General features: G+C 40.0%; 1 protein-coding gene across 9 annotated transcripts in view; it reads left to right on the top strand.

Annotated features, from left to right (window-relative positions):
* The window catches only part of mettl16 (methyltransferase like 16), a 111811-nt gene that overhangs the window by 51055 nt on the left and 38878 nt on the right, over window positions 1-21878 (top strand). For all 9 annotated transcript variants that reach the window (XM_041196971.1, XM_041196972.1, XM_041196976.1 and 6 more), the window contains 4 exons: window positions 2753-2949; window positions 7973-8113; window positions 19067-19182; window positions 21501-21643. In XM_041196971.1, the coding sequence (XP_041052905.1) occupies window positions 2753-2949; window positions 7973-8113; window positions 19067-19182; window positions 21501-21643 (597 nt within the window). The remainder of the gene's footprint in view (window positions 1-2752; window positions 2950-7972; window positions 8114-19066; window positions 19183-21500; window positions 21644-21878) is intronic.

Genomic DNA, 21878 nt, shown 5'->3' with positions numbered 1-21878 from the left:
CTGCAGATTTGACCCAAAAGTGGCACTCAGACAGCCTTTGTACATGAAAACAATTTGTGACTAATTTTTGTGGCTTGTTGTTTTATCATGGGAATATTTACTATGTTTTAGCAAATGTCATATTATCATGAAGGGCAAAGTTCACAAAATTAAGGCCATATTAAGTTTTTGTTAAGCACATTCTTGTTGCATTCTTGTCAAGATTGATGGTGTTGTACTTCTAATTGTCCTCTCCTTATTAACCAAGGAAATGCCTATCTGTGCAGTTTAGAAAGTTTGATTGTAAAGATATGTAGAGTGCTGCAGCCTGAGGTTCTGTGTAAAGGTACTGCTGTCATGCCCTTCTCAAGGGCAATTTGGGGTGGGCAATAAATGCTTCCCTGGCCAGCAATACCCACATCCCATTGACAAATTTTTAAAAAATATTGTATTTTTAACAGAAGTTTCTTGATGTCCTGAGAAGTAACGCTGATACCAACCAATAAATTGTCTAATAATGCGAGTACCGTTTTACAACATTGCCTGAAAGGTGATGGAAGCAGATTCAGTAGTATCTTAAAAAAGGAGATTGGATATATACTTGTAAAAGAAAGATTTGTAGAGCTATGGTAAAAAAAACAGGAGAGTGGGACTAATTGGATAGCTCTTTCAAAAGAGTTGGAACACGTGTAATGGGCCAAATGGCCATCTTCTGTGCTGTATGCTTTGTATTGATATCCTTTGATTTTCTGAAAACACCCCAGATTTTTATATTTTCTCGTACCAAGCAGCATTCTACTGAACCTATGCTGTATCTCTCTTTCTTCAACTTGCTTGCTATTGTGTGGAGCCTTAACTGCATACAGTACTCCAGCTCAGTTTTGAGATTAATATAAATTTACCATTACAATGTGAATCCAATTTGGATTTGTAGCTTTATAAATGCTGGACATATATTGCCCTTTAATGTGGATGAGTTTCACTTTATATACTCACCATGCAGTGGGCATGTCAACTACTTTAACTAGATACAGCCTTATATTTTGAATGAGACATGCAAAAATCTTGTGATATCTATTGTGTTACTCTGCACTATATTGCTGTGTGACCAGGGCATGTATTTGTACTTAGATAATGGGGTCATTTTGATTAAGCATGCACTTCAAACCCCAGTTCATTCATGGGAATTCAATTCCTTATTCCATTCTTTTCTGCAATTGTTATGATGTGGCAGGTGATGTGTGCCAGTCAGACCAAATTCACAAGAGAAACTTGGCCGCGCTATCACAAAAGTTTTACAATTTGTATTTATTACGAGAAGATTTGTGTACTGAATTCAGAAGTAATGAATCCACTAACACCTTCTGAGATTTAAAAAACAAAATTAAAACATTTATTAACAGAAGGAAAGATTTCAAGCATGTACATAAGATTAGTTACTTAATACTATAACAAAACCCAAAATGAAAATTAACCTCACTCCAACTATGCACCCCCCTTTTAAGGCAACAGTCCAAAATTGATTTTAAATTTAAATTGGCAAGCCAGCAAGGTTACCACAGCACTCACTCGACAGTGGAATTCCAAAGGCTTTCCTCCACCTTTGATTACTGGACACAGCAGATTTCTTCATAAGTGGCTGGAGGCTTCCCCAGGACTGTTTTACACACTCCTTTTAGATCTTACATGCAATCCCCCCCCCCCCCCACCACATAACCTTTCATTGCTCTTTATATATGTTTCTCTCTCTTTAAGCTATAAATTCCATTGTTCTATTTGTGTTAGGAAATTTACTTTTCCCATAATATAAAAGTCTTTCATGTTGCCAATATGGTCAATACCTTTGAGAAAAATAAACATACTGCTTGGCCTTGCTTATCTTGTTAGTTGTAAACATCCTATCATCCTTTTGAAACCTAAACAACCCCTTCACTTATCTAAAAATGCAAATTCCCTTCACACTCTATATGCTAAGCCCTCATCCATGTTTACTCATTAGCATTTCAAATGCCTTTTACCCCTAGCTTGTTTTGTTAATTTCAGACTTGCAGTCTATCTGACTCTTAATTCAATTAAATCATACTGACAGAACCATCTACATTAGCGTACCATGTTCCAATGATGTTCTGCTCCAGCTGGATATGCTGATTTGAGTAACAAAGAGGCCCTACTCAGTTTAATGGAACAGAATTCCTGATTAGTATTGCTGTTGATAGAATCACTGATATTGTGACTTTGCCACCAATTTGCCAATTAAGTATATATTAACAGTTTCTAGAAGAGTTGCATTTCTGTTACACTGTCAGAACTGACATTTTCCATTGTGGTGGATAGAACTATCTGCACTTGTACATCTATCCCTAAACAATATGTGGAATAATGATGGATGTAATTGCTCAATATTGTCTGCTATTTCAGTTGATCTGAGGGGTGTGGAACTTACTGGGTTGGTTAGTTGTGCACCAGTCCAATTGTTTAAAATTATACTCTTATAGAAAGAGAGAGGTATATCTTCTGCTTTTACTGTTTTAACATTTACCCCTCCTTTGTTGAAGACATTCCACAGGTATATAGAGTCCTCCAGGTCTTTGCCTAAGTGATCATTCTTCATCTGTGAATTTATGGTGGTAAACACAAACAATTTGATTCTGGCAGGCATCATAGTGGAGTGTGTTAATTCTTATGTGTCTTGCTGCAGAGCAAAATGTCGTTATGCTTTTACCTGGCGGAAAATTGTTTCCAGATATTAACATTTTGTTTCTTTTAATTTCAGTTTAAATTTTAAAGATCCTGAGGCAGTCAGAGCCCTTACATGTACACTATTAAAAGAGGACTTTGGACTGACGATTGACATCCCATTGGAGAGATTGATTCCTACTGTCCCTTTGCGGCTGAACTACATACACTGGGTTGAAGACCTGATCGGCAGTGACACTGTTAAAAGTAAACTCATCCGAGGAATTGACATTGGTATAAAGCCTCAGTTTTCATTATCTTTTTCATCAAAGTCTAACCAAGGATTACTTATTAGTTGGAAATGATTATTTCATGTTGGACCCCGATGAGCACATTTTCAGTTCCGTTTAACCAGGATTTTAGTAAGGTATAATGTCAGGCATGTGAAATTTTTGAAGTGCATTACTTAAGCCAGACAACGGTGGACAACACAATTATAGATATTGCCCTGTGAAACTTAGAGAGCGTTTTGAACTTTGCAGTATCAGTGGGAGCAATTTGAAGTGATATAAGATACTGAGCTGGAGTCTTGGTAATACATCACTAAAGCACATTGGTTCCAGGCTGTTTTCCATATTAATGTATTGGTAAGCCTCGTGACAATGTTATCTTTATGAGAAAGATGCTCTGTGAAGGAGGGGCTATTGGCTCTTTTGGTCGCTTTTTCACTATTGCCTGGAGGAAACCCAGCGTAAATGGGACTTTTTGTTGGTGACGTTAAATTCCTGTCTGTTTTTTCTTTCTGCTTGGGGAGTGCTTTGGACCTCTGACTTCTGAGTTGACCGAGTTTTCAAGGTTGGTAACTTGCCACGTGACAAATCACAAGGATGAGTCAGTGTTCTGACTCTTTGTGGTGCAATTAGACATTATACTTCAGACATTTCTTTTATATAAAATAAATTTTTATGTAAGTTTTTTTGACAAAAGACTTGGTTGATACATTGTGATACTTAGTTGATACTGGTGGTACTCAGTCTGCTGAGCTGCAAGAGCATGAATAATTTGGAAATCTCAGTGCTGTAGTAAAGCACAAATCCTATAACAGCAGAAAAGTTTAAGTGGTATAGCACTAAATCGTCATCCTGTAATGCTGTTCCATTCTGACATAAGGACAAAAAACTAGTCCTACCAGTGAAATCCCAGCCATAGCTCTTAATCTGCCTGTGTCCCACAGATGCTGATTCTTTGTTTTTTCAATTTACCATTGGGACTAGTGGTACCTAACACTAAGTTGATGCCCAAATTGTGTGAATCTGGGGTTTATACTGTAATTCAATACAGAAACCTTGACATTACCACTAATCAAGGCAAACATGCAGCTGATTATGACTCCCATGATGCTTCTTTATGAAGGACCACCAATCTTTTTGACAACAGTGTTGTAGATAGACTTGCAGATCACCAAATATGTCGTCCGAGGGTACGAGAATTGAGTTTTTTTAAAGGAAATGAATAGGATGAGAAATAATACCCCTGTTAACATAGTTAAAAAATCAAGTGCAATCCAAATCATGACCTTCATTTGTTGTTTTAAAGTGATCAAGCTACTTGTTCCAAATCTTAATGTTTTACATGAGACCCACCTTAAATTGCCATTAAACCATGTCAATTCAGACATTTACTGACATAAATTGTCAACCAACTCAAATAACCTCCTCTAGTCTCTTCTGTGCTGTTAAGTCTCCCTCATGTAGTAGCTGTCACAATTAAACACTGTCAAGTTTAAATTAGGTTAAATGTGGTTGCTCAGTGTTATGGATAGGGGAAAGAGGCAAACCTGAACTCCTTCATTTCCTCGCCGTCTGCCTGTGAGTAGAGGTGTTGTAATTTTTGAAAGGAGCTGTGGCATGTTTCTCCAAACCCTCGGTTTTTGAGGTCAAATTTTAAAGCGACTCGCACCAAACTCTCAAGAATTAAATCAGAAGTATTGTTTGTTCATACGTTCAAACCCAGGGAATGGTCACAACTTCATACACACACAAGCACGCAATAAGAAGATAGGAAAGAGGAGTTTTTACAACAATGAATAATTTAAAAGAAAAAAACACAGACATGAATGTCAGTTCATGTGATTGCCAGAGTCCATAAAGTCAGAGTTCAGTAAGGGCTCCTTCACAGACCAGTTACAGTTCAGGCGGGTTTAGCTAGCTGAAGCAGGAGTTGCAGATTTCCTTTCAATTTGATGGTGATGCAGCAAGATGAGGTTGGTATACAAGAGACTTGGTCTGTTCAGCAGGTGATGGCAGGAATCTTCCAGAGAAACAGACCTTGAGGAGGTTTAGGCTTGATGCAGGCTATTGGTCAATGTGGAGACCTGCTGTGGTGTTTGCAGGCTGGAAGTTAAACAGCAGAGTGAGTTGCGAGTCTATATTAAACTTTCCAATGGCCAGAAGCTAAGGTCATGTGATGTTGCCCATAAATAAATCAGTTTCAGGCTAACACAGTTTCTATGCCTCTGGTCAAAATCCATTGTTCACCTTAGAAGGTAGATGGTGGCTATTAGTGCTTCTGCAGGTATAATGAGCTTCGATGGATCGCCCTTTGTTATAGGACCAGGCTGGGGAGACAGATCACCTGCTGGTCCCTGGTTTCGTTGATTGTAATGGGTCCTCACAATGAGAGGTGTGAAATTCCACAAGGATGTGGATTGAGCTTTTGTCCTGTAAATGCCGTTGGAAATTTTCAGAAACTGTAGCTAACTTGTGAATTATGTGACCAAGTTCAGCAAAGCCCACTTTTTAAATAAGCAAAAAGGTAAGATTTGATTTAAATAGTTTGTGATCTCTTTCATATCTTAGGGACATGACGATAGCTTTCATTTTGTTTTTGAATAATCAAATGTTAATCAAGCTATTGAGTCATCCGAACAGGCAGCTCATGGTTCCTTGTCTGCTTAATGGGAAGATGTTCCACACATGTGCTAATAATAGGTGCAGGCCAAGAAAATTTCAACTTTGTTCACTGGTGTGTACTCAATTAGTTGTTATCAGCTGAAATTGCAGAAGATCATCACAATATGACTTTAGACTACTTATTCTAATAGAGTGAAACCAGCTGCTTGGAGTTCTTGTTTCTGATTGACAAAAGTGTGCTTGCAGGAATTTCAGAATCCAGTTCAGATGTGATGTCTTGCTTGGTAAAATAGTCAGCTTGTACTCATGAAAACATGAATGAATAATCATTTCCATAAGTGGCAGGAATGTTGTTCTTGCCTATTGTCCAGTAGCTCAGGTGGAATCACTACCTTCAGAAAACTCAGGACAAAATGGAAACCGGGTTAATCGTACTCAATTAACACACACATACTTGAATGCTGAATCTATGGTTCATTGATGGTTAGACTACAATACCGTTTGAAGTTACATTGTTTCATAGTTTGCCATTGTGAGATTTGAACTCTTGATCTTGGGGTTACAAACCCAGTACCATAACCACTTGGCTATTTAGGCCAAGCCCCTACAATACCGTTTGAAACTAGTGGCTGCTGTCAGATGCCAATAATTGCTGTCGATCAAAATTTTTTAAATTGGAAATGGCATTCTTACTATTCTTTAGCTATTTTTCCGGAAGCACCCTGAATAGAACTTTGCTTGACAAGAATTATGCTGGTGTTATCTCATTGAGGTGTGACAAATTTATCCACATTGGTAAAATTCTAACTCTGTAACCCTGTGTTTTTTGTAAATTTGATAATACTTAAGCCTGGTCATTATTTTTAGATGTAAATAACAAAAACATTTTTCTGTCCTATCTATTTTCCCTCTCTTCTGTCAGATGAATAAAAGTAAAATACTTTCATTGAAAAGTACTGTACATTTTGAGTAAATTTATGTGGAATAACACAATGCTAAAATTTTGAACTCAATTACCAGGAAGCTGCTGCAGCTTTCTTGGCCTCTACATATGCATGAGATTGGCAGCCTAATTAGAAGGATGCTGTGCTTGTCGATTGCTGAAAGGGTAGGTTTTACAGGTCTTTCCTCAGGAGTATTAAGACCATGCAAATTTGTATTATTTTTCATTGTTGAATTAGCCAACTTTCTGGAACACCATTACTACATTATGTAATTTACAATGAAACCTGTCTGCAGTCACTATCTAATCTCAGTCCCAAAAATAAATGAATCTAATTTGACAGTTATTATGGGACCATTGAGCAATACCAACCACGTGGAGTCCTTCTCAGAATGCTCACTGTGTACTATTGTAATGCAACAGAAGGTATTAATGCATTCATTCATGCTGTCAGTTCCTCACATGGCAAGTCTGTGATCTCAGCTGGGATACTGAGGAAGGAACCAAACAGATGTATGGATCTTTCCCAGAAGGTTTATGGGAAGTGGACTGGGGAAGAGAGGAGGGCAACCTAAAACAGGCTGTTCTTGCATATATTGTAGCTGATTGAGGATTTGTGTTTTATTCATTCACAGGATGTGGGTGTCACTGGCAAGCCCATCGTTTATTGCCCATCCCTAATTGCCCTTAACTAGGCCACTTCAGAGGGCTGTTAAGGGTCAACCACATTGCGGTAGGTCTGGAGTCATATCTCAGCCAGACCAGGTCAGGACAGCACATTTCCTTCCCTCAGGGATATAAGTGAACCGGATTGTTTTTTAGGACAGTCAAGGGGATTCACGATCACCATTACTGATACTAGCTTTTTATTTCAGATTAATTTAATTAACTGAATTTAAATTTCCACCTGCCATGGTGGGATTTGAATTCCTGTCTCTAGATCATTAACCCAGGCTTCTGGATTACAAGTTCAGTAACATAATCACTCTGCTACTGTTCATTTAATAGCCAGCCCTCTCGCCGCCTGATGTAGGACTGAACAAATGATGATGAGAAATATCTCAAAAGATCAGAAGACTGAGTGAAAACTTGACAGTTCCTGCTCTGCTGCAGGCCAGTTTGGTCATATGACTTATCAAGAAGCAGCCAATGCAGCTTCATTCCCTGCACATCCTGTCTAAATACAGAAAAAAAACCATGCAGATCACCAAATATGCTAAAAATTTATTCAAATGGTTTTATTTAGGTTGGGTCAAACTAGAAGGAATTGCCTGTATCAGAAAAATTGTACGTGACTACTGACAGTTTGAGTCAACCCAGCCCATTACTTATTAATAGCCACTGACTGAGAGGTTCACCGTCCTATTCAATGGGTACTACCATATGTAAACTGATGCATATTTATTTACAACACATGCTAGAAATTTGAGTTTAATAACTAATACTGTTTTGAACATTACAGGAACTGGGGCCTCCTGCATTTACCCTTTGCTTGGAGCCACTATGAATGGTTGGTTCTTTCTTGCAACTGAAGTGGATGATATGTGCTTTAACTATGCAAAGAAAAATGTGGAGCAGAACAATCTTTCAGACCTCATTAAAGGTTGGTAAAAAGGAATTTGTTTTCTCGGATCCGTGGGAAATGACCTCCTGACTTGTCGAGTTATTATAAAATAAAGTGTTCTAGGGATTCTACTTTCTCTCCCTAAACCCCTTATATAATTTAAATCTGAACTTGTTAGATTTTTGTTAACCAAAGGTATTAAAGGATTATGGAGCAAAGATAGGTATATGGAGTTAGGTCACAGATCAGCCATGATCTCATTGAATGGGGAAACAGGCTTGAGGGACCAAATGGCCAACTCCCATTCCTAAATTCCTAATCTTGTCGTAGGAGACTTAGTTTGTCTTTGCCATTCATTTTCTTCCCTCAGTTCCTTTACCTTGGGCCAGAGGGCAAATTAGATTGTCTATGCTATGACTTCTGTCATTCTAAATGCCGGTTAATTCAGTCTGATTCACATGCGGATGGCACTATTGGCGCTACGCTTGACAGTGAGTGGTAATTTGCTTACTCAATTGCATTGCTTTTCTCGGTTCAATTAGGCTGAAGTCATTGTAACTGCTGCAAAAGATCATAAAACTTTCAGCGCACATCGAGCTTCCATGAACTTTTATGCTAGTTTGAAAAACCATCACACTTGAAGCAGACCTCACCCACAAAACTGAAGCACCCAGGGTGATATAATCACCGTTGGGAGTTTCCACTAATTGGGCTTGTTTGCAGGAATTCAGTGAGACACTAAAAATTAGGCTAGACCTTTTGGATGCAAGGGATATTAATAGGTACATTCAAAATGGTTTGAATACAATTTTTTAAATATTTATAAAATAACTGACTATTGTGCACTAACATAACTAGAAAATAGTTTCTAATGTCATTTAGACAGAAATTTTTGTATCCTCACTGGCTACGGGTGAGGTCCCAGAGGACTGGAGATTGGCCAAATGTTGTTTCATTGTTTAAGAAGGGTCGCAGGGATAATCCAGGAAATTACAGGCCGGTGAGCCTTACATCAGTGGTAGGGAAATTATTGGAGAAGATTCTTTGTGACAGGATTTACTACCATTTGGAAGCAAATGGGCGTTTTAGTGAGAGGCAGCATGGTTTTATGAAGGGGAGGTCGTGTCTCACTATCTTGATCGAGTTTTATGAGTAAGTGACAAAGATGATCGACGATGGAAGGGCAGTGGATGTTATGTACATGGATTTCAGTAAGGCCTTTGACAAGGTCCCTCATGGCAGACTGGTACAGAAGGTAAAGTCACACGGGATCAGGGGTGAGCTGGCAAGATGCATACAGAATTGGCTTGGTCATAGAAGACAGAGGATAGCAGTAGAAGGGTGCTTTTCTGAATGGAGAGCTGTGACTATTGGAGTTCCGCAGGGATCAGTGCTGGGACCTTTGCTGTTTGTAGTATACATAAATGATTTGTAGGAAAATGTAACTGGGCTAATTAGTAAGTTTGCAGACGACACTAAGGTTGGAGGAGTTGCAGATAGTGAAGAGGATTGTCAAAGGATACAATGGGATGTAGATCGGTTGGAGACTTGGGCGGAGAAATGGCAGATGGCGTTTAATCCGGACAAATGCGAGGTAAGGCATTTTGGAAGGTCTAATACAGGCAGGAATTATACAGTAAATGGCAGAACCCTTAAGTGCATTGACGAGCAGAGGGATCTGAGTGTACAGGTCCACAGGTCACTGAAAGTGGCAATGCAGGTGGATAAGGTAGTCAGGAAGACATATGGCACGCTTGCCTTCATTGGCAGGGTTATTGAGTATAAAAGCTGGGAAGTCGTGCTGCAGCTGTATAGAACCTTGGTTAGGCCACACTTGGAATATTGCGTGCAATTCTAGTCGCTACATTACCAGAAGGATATGGAGGCGTTGGAGAGGTTGCAGAGGAGGTTTACCAGGATACTGCCTGTTCTGGAGGTTATTAGCTATGAGGAGAGGTTGGAGAAACTCGGATTGTTCTCGCTAGAGCGACGGAGATTGAGGGGCAACTTGATAGAAGTTTACAAAATTATGAGTGGCATGGACAGAATAGACAGTCAGAAGCTTTTTCCCAGGGTGGAAGAGTCAATTACTAGGGGACATAGATTTAAGTTGAGAGGAGAAAACTATAGAGGAGATGTGCAGGGCAAGTTTTTTACTCAGAGGGAAGTGAGTGTCTGGAATTCACTGCCGGAGGAGGTGGTGGAAGCAGGTACGATAGTGGTGTTCAAGAGGCAGCTTGACAAATAGGTGAATTGGATGGGAATAGAGGGATACGGACCCCGGAAGTGCAAAATGTTTTAGTTGACGGGCAGTATGATCGGTGCAGGCTTGGAGGGCTGAAGGGCCTGCTCCTGTGCTGTACTTTTCTTTGTTCTTTGTTCTTGTCATTTTCAGTAACTTAAAATTAAGTTACAGATGACGAATTGGCACTGTAATTAAAAATGTTTATTTTTTGATTAAACTCATTTTCAGCTGTATTAATCAAAATTTACCAAATTCCTGCTTTTAAGTGCATCAAGGAATATTTTTACATTGCTTTTTAAAATGTTGTCTGATGGCACTCAATCAAGGCAGATTTTGCATTCAGCGACATGCAAATTGGTTTGAGTGGAAACTTGAAAGTGGTAGTGGGGGGGGAGGAACAAAGAACCACTTTTCAAAATGGGTGCAATTTTGAGTGTAATTTGCATCAGAATCTGCACTTGCCCCCAAAGCAGTAATTCTCCCCCAATTTTGTTATTGTCATTGATAGGCCATGTCTGTTCCACAAGCACAAATTCAAATTTGACTTGATCCTGCTTTATAAAAGAAAAACAAATAAATTTTAAGTAGTAAGTTTTGCTCGTCCCTTAGGAGAAGCTAGTACTGGCTACACTGGCTATCCCTACCTGAGGTAAATTATTTATTGCAATAGTATCCCGCAACAAACATTAAAAAATTCCTCACTTCGCATTGCAGAGAGCAATTGCTGAAAAAGTCAAGGAGGTAACGAGTAATAAATTTGGAGTGAGCACAGCATTAGTCACATCAATTGTAACAATGCTATCAAGTCAGTTTTGTATGATCTGTTCCATGCAACCTTTCTCGAGATTAGTTTAATTTGCATCAAAACTATTACATTTCTTAAAAGTCAATGCCCAACAAGACCAAATTATTTATAGATAGGTATAGCATTTTATGTAGGAGAATGCCTCCTGATAAGCAAGAATGAGAGTAAAAAGATGCTGATTGAGGATGAGAGAAATTAAGGTGGGGAGATTGAAGGCACGTTTGGACTGAAGGAGTGATGATGCATGGTGATTTCGAGAGAGTTTTCCTCAGGAAAGGGTCATGTTAACTGAAAGGTCTTTTGCCAGTAATAGAGTGATGGGAACAGGGAAACAGCAGTAAGCCAGAATCAGATCTTTATACTTTGGTAGCCAAGTGTCATATCCTAAATTATTTTCTTCATGTTAGCTAATCTAATAATTTAATTGTCTATTTAAAACAAACAGGTTCACAAGTTCTACTGATTGCTATTACTTTTTGTTCTTAATGCCTGTGAGAATTACTGCAAATATTTATTTGATTTAGATTATCGTCAGAACTTTAGCTGAATGATTCTCCTCATATTCCAATGATTTCAACTGATTTCAAAGGGATTCTGTAGGTTAGAAATTCAAGAATCAGAAGCTAGTCTTTGTTACACAAAGCTTAGATTTGCTTTGCTTACAACTGGCCTGCCAAGGCCCCTCAGAGACCAGCCTCCAACCCTGGGTCAGCATTATTAAAGATGTTACTAATAGGGTAGATTCATAGTTTGAGTGCAGAGATCCCAATCAATGCATGCTTTGAATCAAAGTTTTCTGTTTGTTTTCCAGTTGGTTTTCCCCCATAGTTTGTGAACTTGTTAGCGTGACTTTAGAGCACTCGCTGTAACTATGTGGCAGAGTAGCACTCTGTACTGAGAAATAGTAGAGCTCATTGAAAAGACCCTATACTCTCTTAGTACAAAATTTGTGGCTGTGAAGGAGTCACTGGGCATGCACTGTACTGCTTTTCAAACTGATGGAAGAAGTTTGGAGCATATTAGAGAAAAAATTGAAAACCAAGCCAAGTCAATGTTAGCACTTTTGAGAGACAATTGTCTAAAGGAAATATCATCCTAGATGCTCAGTAATCATCTGGTCTCTAGCTTGCTTTCTTAATTTTTTAGAAATCAGTTTCTAAAGTTGAGTTTTTAGTGATATAGGACACTGTTAGGTTCTTTTCCAGATTCCTTCATGCCCTTACTGATTTCATCTTGTTTACAAAAGCCATCTCCTGCTCTTTTGATATCAAACCGCTGCCCATCCAACTTGCATTCCTGACTGCCATGCGAGTTGACATTGTAAATGGCTCCCCGCCTCCTTTAACAACCTTGATCATCACACCCGTTTTTGAAAAACCTATATCTCCTTGCAAGCAACTGCCCCATTTCTGATCTCCCTTGTCTCTCAAGCCCTTAAGGATGCTATTGCCTTCCAAGTATGTGTCCATCTTTCGTATATCTCCTTGTTTAAATTTGTCCGTTCTACCTCACAATGGTGCTGAAATAGCCCTAATGAAAAAAACAAATGGCCAACTGTGACAATGATGCATCATTCTTCCTCATCATTTCTATAGCCTTTAACACGGTTGACCCCACAATCGTCCTCCTCCATTGCCCATTTCAGTGGGGTTGCCTCAATCATGCATAACTCTTGTCCTCATTGACTTACATTGTGTCAAATGTAAAATCTTCATCCTCATGTTTAAATTTTTTCACAGCCTCATCTCCTCTCAGTCTTCAACCTCCTCCAGCACTATAGCTGTTCCAGCCAGAATTCTGTTGCTCTGACTATCCCCTCTTATGCAACCTCCTCTCTCTCTCCCATTATTGGTGACTATTCCTTTTGCCACCAAGGCCCTATGCTCTAGAATTCCCTTCCTCACCCAATCTGTCTCTTCAGCTCCCTCTTCTCCTTTGCAACCCTCTTTAAAATTCACTTTTTTCACTGAGCTGTTGATCACCCTCCTAATATCTCCTGGGTCAGTATCCATTTTTCCTCAACATCTCTAAGACAACAGTTTTTTTTTCTATCTTAAAGGCATTGTATTTCCAATTTAATCAAAGTGCTTATACTAATGCATGCGACACATAAGTGGAAATCATTTGTGTTCATGATGAGTTGAATATACTACTGGTTTAGTTTAAATGTATATGCACTGCAGTTTCATCTAAATAATATTGATTTGAATCATTTTTAACAGTGGCATGACTTTTTTAAACATGACTTTGAAGAAGTTAATTTATTATTTTGAGCAGGTGTTCGTTCTGTTCGTTGTTCTCCCACATCCTTACACTCAATGTCCACGGACATTGCAAAAGAGCATTTTATTTGGCAAACACAAATTCCAAAATTGCAGATAAAAGTGTTAAAATCTTAAAATGCCTCATGGAAATCATAGGTTTAAAAACCATCCCTCCAGCCATAAAGAGAGTAGGATGATTCATGTTACATGATAAATAGTATGCCCCTCTTCTTGAAAAGCAAATTGATATTCATTGATTTCACTGTCACATCGAGTACATTTTCCTCTTTTCTGATTTCATAATTAAATCCAACATTTCCTGATTCTGTTTTGTTTCATTTTTGACTCACTTGCAGCTGACTTATTTTGGAAAGCTAAAATCCAAAAAAATTAAAACATCTAACTATATCATGTTAGAAGTCAAATGATACAAATATCCAAAGCACACCTAGGTATTTTAAGCGGGACAAATATGAATCTATATTTTTTCCCTACTTGCACTTTCCCCATAAGAAGATGCAACTCTTCTAAGTGTTTTTTGAACATGCTCAATTGCGGCTCTGCTCCAGTTCTAAGGTTGTCACAAATTGATGTCTGGAATTGCCTTGCTCTATTGTACACTTTTCTTGGATTGTGTTCATACATAATGACTTTTGAATTAAATTTAATTTGCTGTGAGACTTTGGTGTGGTACAATGGATTTGTGTTGATTAACTGAATATAATCAATTGAATACTTGACTAAATTTTGTCAATTAATTAATCATCCTGTTATAGCCAATTATTAAGGACATTAGGACATGGACATTAGTGGATGTGCATGATAGTTATTTAGATGTGTAGAAAAACCACTAAAAGAAATGCTGACATTTCACGGTTTTTGCTCAGCAATTGATGTATTAACTGGAAGAAGAAATGGAATGGGAAAGAGCTAGAGCTCATTTTGTGTGATGATGACATAGTCTGTGTGACATTGACAGCACATTTAATTACAATATGGTACTATTTTCTTGCTCATTTAATATATGCCAACATTCACTTGATTGTTTTCTGTAACTGCTGGAATATTCAGCAAGATAAAAATGAGTTGGCTAACACAGCCATGCAGTATGAGGGGCATGAAAAAGGCTGTAAGATTTTCTGATACTTAAGATGTCAGCAAATCAGAAACTGTTAGTTTCAGTCTGTCAGTTATTCCATGCTCCACAAGCATGTTATGAACTCCACCACTTAACTCAGGTAAACGTTGTTCCAGTTCCAAGGTTAGCTCCAAGAATAGAAAAGAGGCATATGAACAGCAATTGGAATTTATAGAGTTTTGACGTTGCAAAATGTTGGGAGGACCCAAAGAGGAATCTGATAGGAGACTGAACCTATGATATGCTCAATGCATTTGTTTATAAGGAGACAAATGAAGCAAGAATTTAGGCTGAGAATTCCAAAATATGTCAGTCACTGATAATAAGGTATAGGGAAGGAAAAGCACAAAATAAACTGTTGACAGAATGGCAAGAATACAAGCAGGAAATTCGAGGCAGGAGAAGGTTGCTAGGGTATGGTGCAGTAAAAGTACCATGCAAAACACCCTGGCTGAAGTAGCTGCCCCATGAGTCACAATGTCACTTGCCTTCTACGTGTGAGATTTGAAATGGAAGATTTCCTGTCAGCTTTTCAACCACTTTACTTATTCAAAGCAGAGGAGGCAATAATATTGGGCTGAATTTTCCTGGTCCTGTGGTGGCGAACTTGGAGGTGGGGGGGAATGGAAAAATAGGGAACTGTGTCAGTGTGGCTCCCCGACACATTCCTGCTGCCAGGGAACTTTCTCGGGCAGGATGGGAAACAGCTCAGCTACTTACTGCACCAAGGTGGACAGCCAATTTGAGTAAAGGTCCCAATTGGGGTCGATTTTGCAGCTTCTCTGCCATTTTGGCAGTGACCTCCACCATATGTGGAGACTGACACCTCACTGGAGGCAGCCTTGCTGCAGCAGGCCAGGGAGTCTTTATAATCGGAGGCTCCATGAGACAAAGAAGAGCTTAATTAACAGAAGGATGCATTTGTACCTGACCGACCCAGCAGAGGGGTTTCCCTTCCAATTTGAATCACCTATCAATCTATATTTTGGCTATTTAACTATTGATGTACAGGCCAAAAGGGTTCCTCCATAACAAAAACAAAAATACCTGGAAGAACTCAGCAGGTCTGGCAGCATCTGCGGAGAGGAATACAGTTTAAGTTTCAAATCCGAATGACCCTTCAACAGAACGAAGTAAAAATAGAATAGAGATGAAATATAAGCTGGTTTAAGGGTGGTTGGGACAAGTAGAGCTGGAAAGAGGGCCAGTGATAGGTGGAGATAACCAAAAGATGTCACAGACAAAAGGACAAAGAGGTGTTGAAGGTGGTGATATCATCTAAGGAATGTGCTAATTAAGGGTAGAAAGCAGGACGAGCAAAGTACAGATAGCCCTAGTTGGGGTGGGGTAGGGTGAAGGAATCTAAAAAGGCTAAAAGGGAGAGATAAAACAATGGATGGAAATACATTTAAAAATAATGGAAATAGGTGGGAAAAGAAAAATCTATATAAATTATTGGAAAAAAAAATGGGGGGGGGGATCGGAAAGGGGGTGGGAATGAAGGAGGGAGTTCATGATTTAAAATTGTTGAATTCAATATTCAGTCCGGAAGGCTGTAAAATGCCTAGTCGGAAGACGAGGTGCTGTTCCTCCAGTTTGCTTTGAGTTTCACTGGAACAATGCAGCAGGCCAAGGACGGACATGTGGGCATGAGAGCAGGGTGGAGTGTTGAAATGGCAAGCAACAGGGAGGTCTGGGTAATGCTTGTGGACAGACCGAAGGCGTTCTGCAAATCAGTCACCCAGTCTGCGTTTGGTCTCTCCAATGTAGAGGAAACCGCATTGGGAGCAACGAATGCAGTAGACTAAGTTGAGGGAAGTGCAAGTGAAATGCTGCTTCACTTGAAAGGGTGTTTGGGCCCTTGGACAGTGAGGAGAGGGGAAGTGAAGGGTCAGGTGTTGCACCTTCTGCGGTTGCATGGGAAGGTGCTGTAGGAGGGGGTTGAGGTGTAGGGGGTGATGGAGAAGTGGACCAGGATGTCCTGGAGGGAACGATCCCTGTGGAATACCACCAGAAGGGGTGAAGGGAAGATGTGTTTGGTGGTGGCATCATTCTGGAGTTGGCGGAAATGGCAGAGGATGATCCTTTGAATGCGGAGGCTGGTGGGGTGATAAGTGAGGACAAGGGGGACCCTATCATGTTTCTGGGAGGGAGAGGAAGGTGTGAGGGTGGATGCGCGGGAGATGAGCCTTGTCAGCCACCATGGGTGGAAAACCTCAGTTAAGGAAGAAGGAAGACATGTCAGAGGAACTGTTTTTGAAAGTGGCATCATCAGAACAGATGCGGCGGAGGCAAAGGAACTGAGAGAATGGGATGGAGTCCTTACAGGAAGCGGGGTGTGAGGAGCTGTAGTCGAGGTAGCTGTGGGAGTCGGTGGGCTTGTAATGGATATTGGTGGACAGTCTATCACCAGAAATTGAGACAGAGAGGTCAAGGAAGGGAAAGGAAGTGTCAGAGATGGACCATGTGTAAATGATGGAGGGGTGGAAATTAGAAGCAAAATTAATAAATTTTTCCAGGTCCAGACGAGAGCATGAAGCAGCACCGAAGTAATCATCGATGTACCGGAGAAAGAGTTGTGGGAGGGGGCCGGAGTAGGACTGGAACAAGGAATGTTCCATATATCCGATAAATAGACAGGCATAGCTAGGGCCCATGTGGGTACCCATAACCACACCTTTTATTTGGAGGAAGTGAGAGGAGTTTAAGGAGAAATTGTTCAGTGTGAGAACAAGTTCAGCCAGACGGAGGAGAGTGGTGGTGGATCGGGATTGTTCGGGCCTCTGTTCGAGGAAGAAGCTAAGGGCTCTCAGACCATCCTGGTGGGGGATGGAGGTGTAGAGGGATTGGACGTCCATGGTGAAGAGGAGCGGTTGGGGCCAGGGAACTGGAAATTGTTGATGTGATATAGGATGTCAGAGGAATCACGGATGTAGGTGGGAGGAGAGTGGACAAGGAGAGAGAGAATGGAGTCAAGATAGCAAGAAATGAGTTCCGTGGGGCAGGAACAGGCTGACATGATCGGTCTGCCGGGACAGTCCTGTTTGTGGATTTTGGGTAGGAGGTAGAAGCGGGCCGGAAACTATCAGGTTGGAAGCTGTGGAAGAAAGATCTCCAAAGGAGATGAGGTCAGTAACAGTCCAGGAAACAATGGCTTGATGTTCAGTGGTGGGGTCGTGGTCCAGGGGGAGGTAGGAGAAAGTGTCTGCGAGTTGACGCTCAGCCTCTGCGAGGTAGAGGTCAGTGCGGCAGACAACAACAGCACCACCCTTGTCAGCAGGTTTGATAATGTCAGGGTTGGACCTGAGAGAACGGAGTGCAGCAAGTTCAGAGAGAGACAGGTTAGAGTGGGTGAGAGGAGCAGAGAAATTGAGACGACTAATGTCACGCCGACAGTTCTCAATGAAAAGATCAAGAGAATGTAAGAATCCGGAGGTTCTTCATGTTGAGGTGCCCTCGTGGTTCTGACCTGTATCAGTGGTGCCCAACTCTACTGGTGAGGCTGCCTAGTCTCTGGAGCTGCTAGCCCACTGATTTAGCTGGCAGCATCAAGAGCCTTAAGGACAGCAAGAACGGAGATAGCCAATTAGGAGGCCACCTTCTGGAAGATTGTGATACTTGTCTTGGTGCCTGCAAGTGTGGGGCTCAGCACCCCCATTTAGTCCTTCATTAGGGCCCTGAAGCCTGCAAGAAAGTTCTGCCCACTATCTTTAGATTCTAAGCACTTCCCAGTAATTATCAAATATGGTTCCAAAAAATCAAAAATAATTATTAACACCATTTTTAGTCATTTGCTGAGCTGTACATTTTAAATGCATTTTTCCAGTTGAGTATTGTTTTGTAAAGTTGTGAACAAAAAGTACGTTTACTGTAAGAATGATTGAGAATATGAATTTTAAAAATTTAAACATTATTAGCATTTTATGTTTGAACATAATACCTTGTGGAATAAACAGGAACAATGTACAGCTGGCAAAATAAATGTTGTGACGATTGCTTCAAAATTAACATCGCCTAATCAAAAGTTTTGCATCAATCAACCCTGAAACCATAAGACTTTGATACATTAAGACCCTTTAGTATTGTATTTCTTCCATAGCTGCTTTTGGGCTTTTACGACTAATTAGATTTTCAATTTGGGGCTTTGCAATATATGGATTTGTGCCAAAATTAAATCAGGAATAGATGAAATATTAGATTTAATTTTAATTGATTCCTTTGTAACAATAGAAGAATGTTGCCAAATTTTACAATTCATTTTCAAATGTTGAATTGCTAAATAAACTTTTGTGATGTACCAACGTGTTCACCTCCCACAGCAACAAAAATGCATTACCGATAGGTAATTTAAATGTCTTATGAGCATGTCAGAGCATTTCCTGCATGCATTTTTCATTATAGAAATGTTGATTAAGTATTTATTTTCTGTAGCCTCGTGAGCTTTTTCTCCCTGCCAGTTCTGAGGAAGGAAAATAGACATCCTTCGCAGGAGCCTGGCTGCTTGTACTTTTGAATCATTTGACTCTCTATCTGTTTCTAGTGGTGAAGGTACCTCAGAAGACACTGTTGATGGATGCTCTGAAAGAGGAATCGGAGATTGTTTATGATTTCTGTATGTGTAACCCACCTTTCTTCGCAAATCAGTTGGAAGCCAAGGTAACTCTTCTGTAATCATTTGCTTACAAAAATATTTTCTTAATACATATCATCTCTTTTCTTCCCCTTTTACATTCAGTAGTCCAGGCTATTTGGACCATGCAGCCTTCCCACTGAATGTTTGTTGACCTCCACACCCATTATCGAATAATTACCCTGATCATTTTTTATAAATGATGTTTCAGATATTCTGTTGTCAGCCACCTCAAATGAATGATTCTCCAGCTTTCTTTGTGAGCTTCTTGCGTTCATTCAGCTGGTTCCTCTTGATAATATTAATTGACCATCATCCTTTTTTAAACCTTATATCACTTAGTACCCAACTTAACTGAAAAATTAGCTATAATCCCTAAAAAAAAAATAAAGTGCATATCCCAATAGCAGCAGTTGGTTGCATCTGTAAAATACATTTGCAAACTGGACTGATGTAAGGAGAGTAGTCTATCTGCTGCAGGGAGGATTGCAGTTAATGAAGCAGTGGGAAGAGCTTAGTATAATAATTAAGTAAGGAGCCATGTTGCAAAACATATCTTCAAGTTTGTTCATGGGTAATATAATCCATGCTCATTTCACGCACTATCTCCATGTGTTAAACCACTAAGGAATAAATAGTTCACCTGCCTTTTTGTTTACATGGGGAACAGTCAACAAGGAGAACTCCTAATGAGGGAGAAAGGGGGGAAGTGAATAAAGCAATATGCACGTGTTATTTGATAAAATTAATACGTGTGTGCATGTATTAGAGCCATTTAAAGACATAAGAAATAAATATAGAGAGATGTTAGCATAACATTCTTCCAGAATTGTAACAATGAAAGAGCAGTGAGACAGGAAGTTAGAATTGCCTGGATTAGAGCTCTGTTTTCTGAAGCTGCATGGTGCTGGCGGGACCCAAACTGAGCTTCAGTGCACAGGTTGTTGATGAGTAAGTATTGCTTGATGGCACTTCTATCACTTTACTAATAATTGAGAGGAGGCTGCTGGGTAATTGGCCATGTTAGATTCACCATGTTTTTTGTGGAGAGGACATATATGAAGAATCATTTACATTGCCAGGTTGATGCAAGTGTCAGAACTGTACTGGAACAGCTTGGCTGGCAGAACAACTAGCTCTGGTGTACAGATCTTCAGCAGAACTTCTAGGACGTTGCCAGGTCCCAATCACAGAATCACACAGTGCAGAAGAGGCCCTTCAGCCCATCGAATCTGCACCAACACATGAGAAACACCTGACCTATCTACCTAATCCCGTTTACTAGCATTTGGCCCATAGCCTTGAATGTTATGACATGCTAAGTGCTCATCCAGGTACATTTTAAAGGATATGAGGCAACCTGCCTCCACCACCCTCCCAGGGAGCACATTCCAGACCATCACCACCCTCTGGGTAAAAATGTTTTTCCTCACATTCCCCCCCCCAAACCTCTTGGCCTTCACCTTGAACTTATGTCCCCTTGTGACTGACCCCTCAACTAAGGGGAACAGCTGCTCCCTATCCAGCCTGTCATTGCCCCATATAATCTTGTACACATTACCTTTACTATATCCAAAGTAGTCAGCCACTTTTTAATGCCCTGAGGAATAGACTGAATTACCTAGATTCTGGCATCTGATGGTCAGAACCTCAATAGGAGACTGACTAAGACCATCCCCTCGCGGCACTTTTTGTGAGCACTTGAAAACACTTTAACCTTGTCTCTTATGCTCATTGGGATGAGAATTGGAATGTTCCTGGTGCCTTCTACCAGTGAGTTGGTTCACACCATTCTTGACTGGATGTCACACACAATAAATTAACCTTCAAATGGTAAATATTTGGCAGAATTTGTGTGTATATGGCTGTGGGACTACATATTTGTGTTATGATATCGGAACTCGCCGTATGCATGTTGACAAAGGTTTTAAAACTAGACCACATGCACATGTGCTTTATTGCTAGTTCACAAGTAACAACATTTTGTACTAACAAAATATGCTGCAGAATGGTTACTAACCTATAAATCTTAGTTCTTTGTGATTTGACTTGATTTGGTCATCAGCTGCAGGAAATTTATACTTTGTGAGCTGTCAGCTGAAGAGCAAATGCAAGTGCCTTTCGAGCACCTGAGGATGAGCCTCAACGGAACGAGTGATATTTTTTCATCAATGACATTTTTTGTTCTCTACGCAAATGCCCAATGTGTGCAAGGTGATGAATAAGAGGCTGCATCATCAATTTCATTTTCAGCTCTAGCTGATGGCTATATAAAGCAAGAAGGAAGTGAGTGTTAGCAAACCTTCTACTGTTCCTTGATTTTAATTGGTGGTTTTATTAACAGGGTGTAAACTCCAGGAATCCGAGTCGTCCACCTCCCAGTTCTGTAAACACTGGTGGAATTACTGAAATTATGGCTGAGGGTGGAGAGTTGGAATTTGTAAAAAGAATTATCCATGATAGCCTGCAGCTGAAAAAGAGACTGAGGCAAGTGATGTGGGAAAGTCATTCTTTTCAATTACCATTTTACTGTGGAATGCAGACCCTGGGACATATCCTGAGATCAATTATTGTATGTTTCAAGCTGTTACAACTTGAGTAAACACACATTCTTCACTGCACTATCCATAACATTAGGATTTATATCTTTGGTTGGATCTGAATTTTGCTGGCACTAACTTCATTTATGTGCATATAGCTGTGAGACTAATTTGAATGATTT

The sequence above is a fragment of the Carcharodon carcharias genome, chromosome 10, assembly GCF_017639515.1.
Source record: "Carcharodon carcharias isolate sCarCar2 chromosome 10, sCarCar2.pri, whole genome shotgun sequence".
NCBI classification, from domain to species: Eukaryota; Metazoa; Chordata; class Chondrichthyes; order Lamniformes; family Lamnidae; genus Carcharodon; species Carcharodon carcharias.
This window is presented reverse-complemented; position numbering and strand designations above follow the sequence as displayed.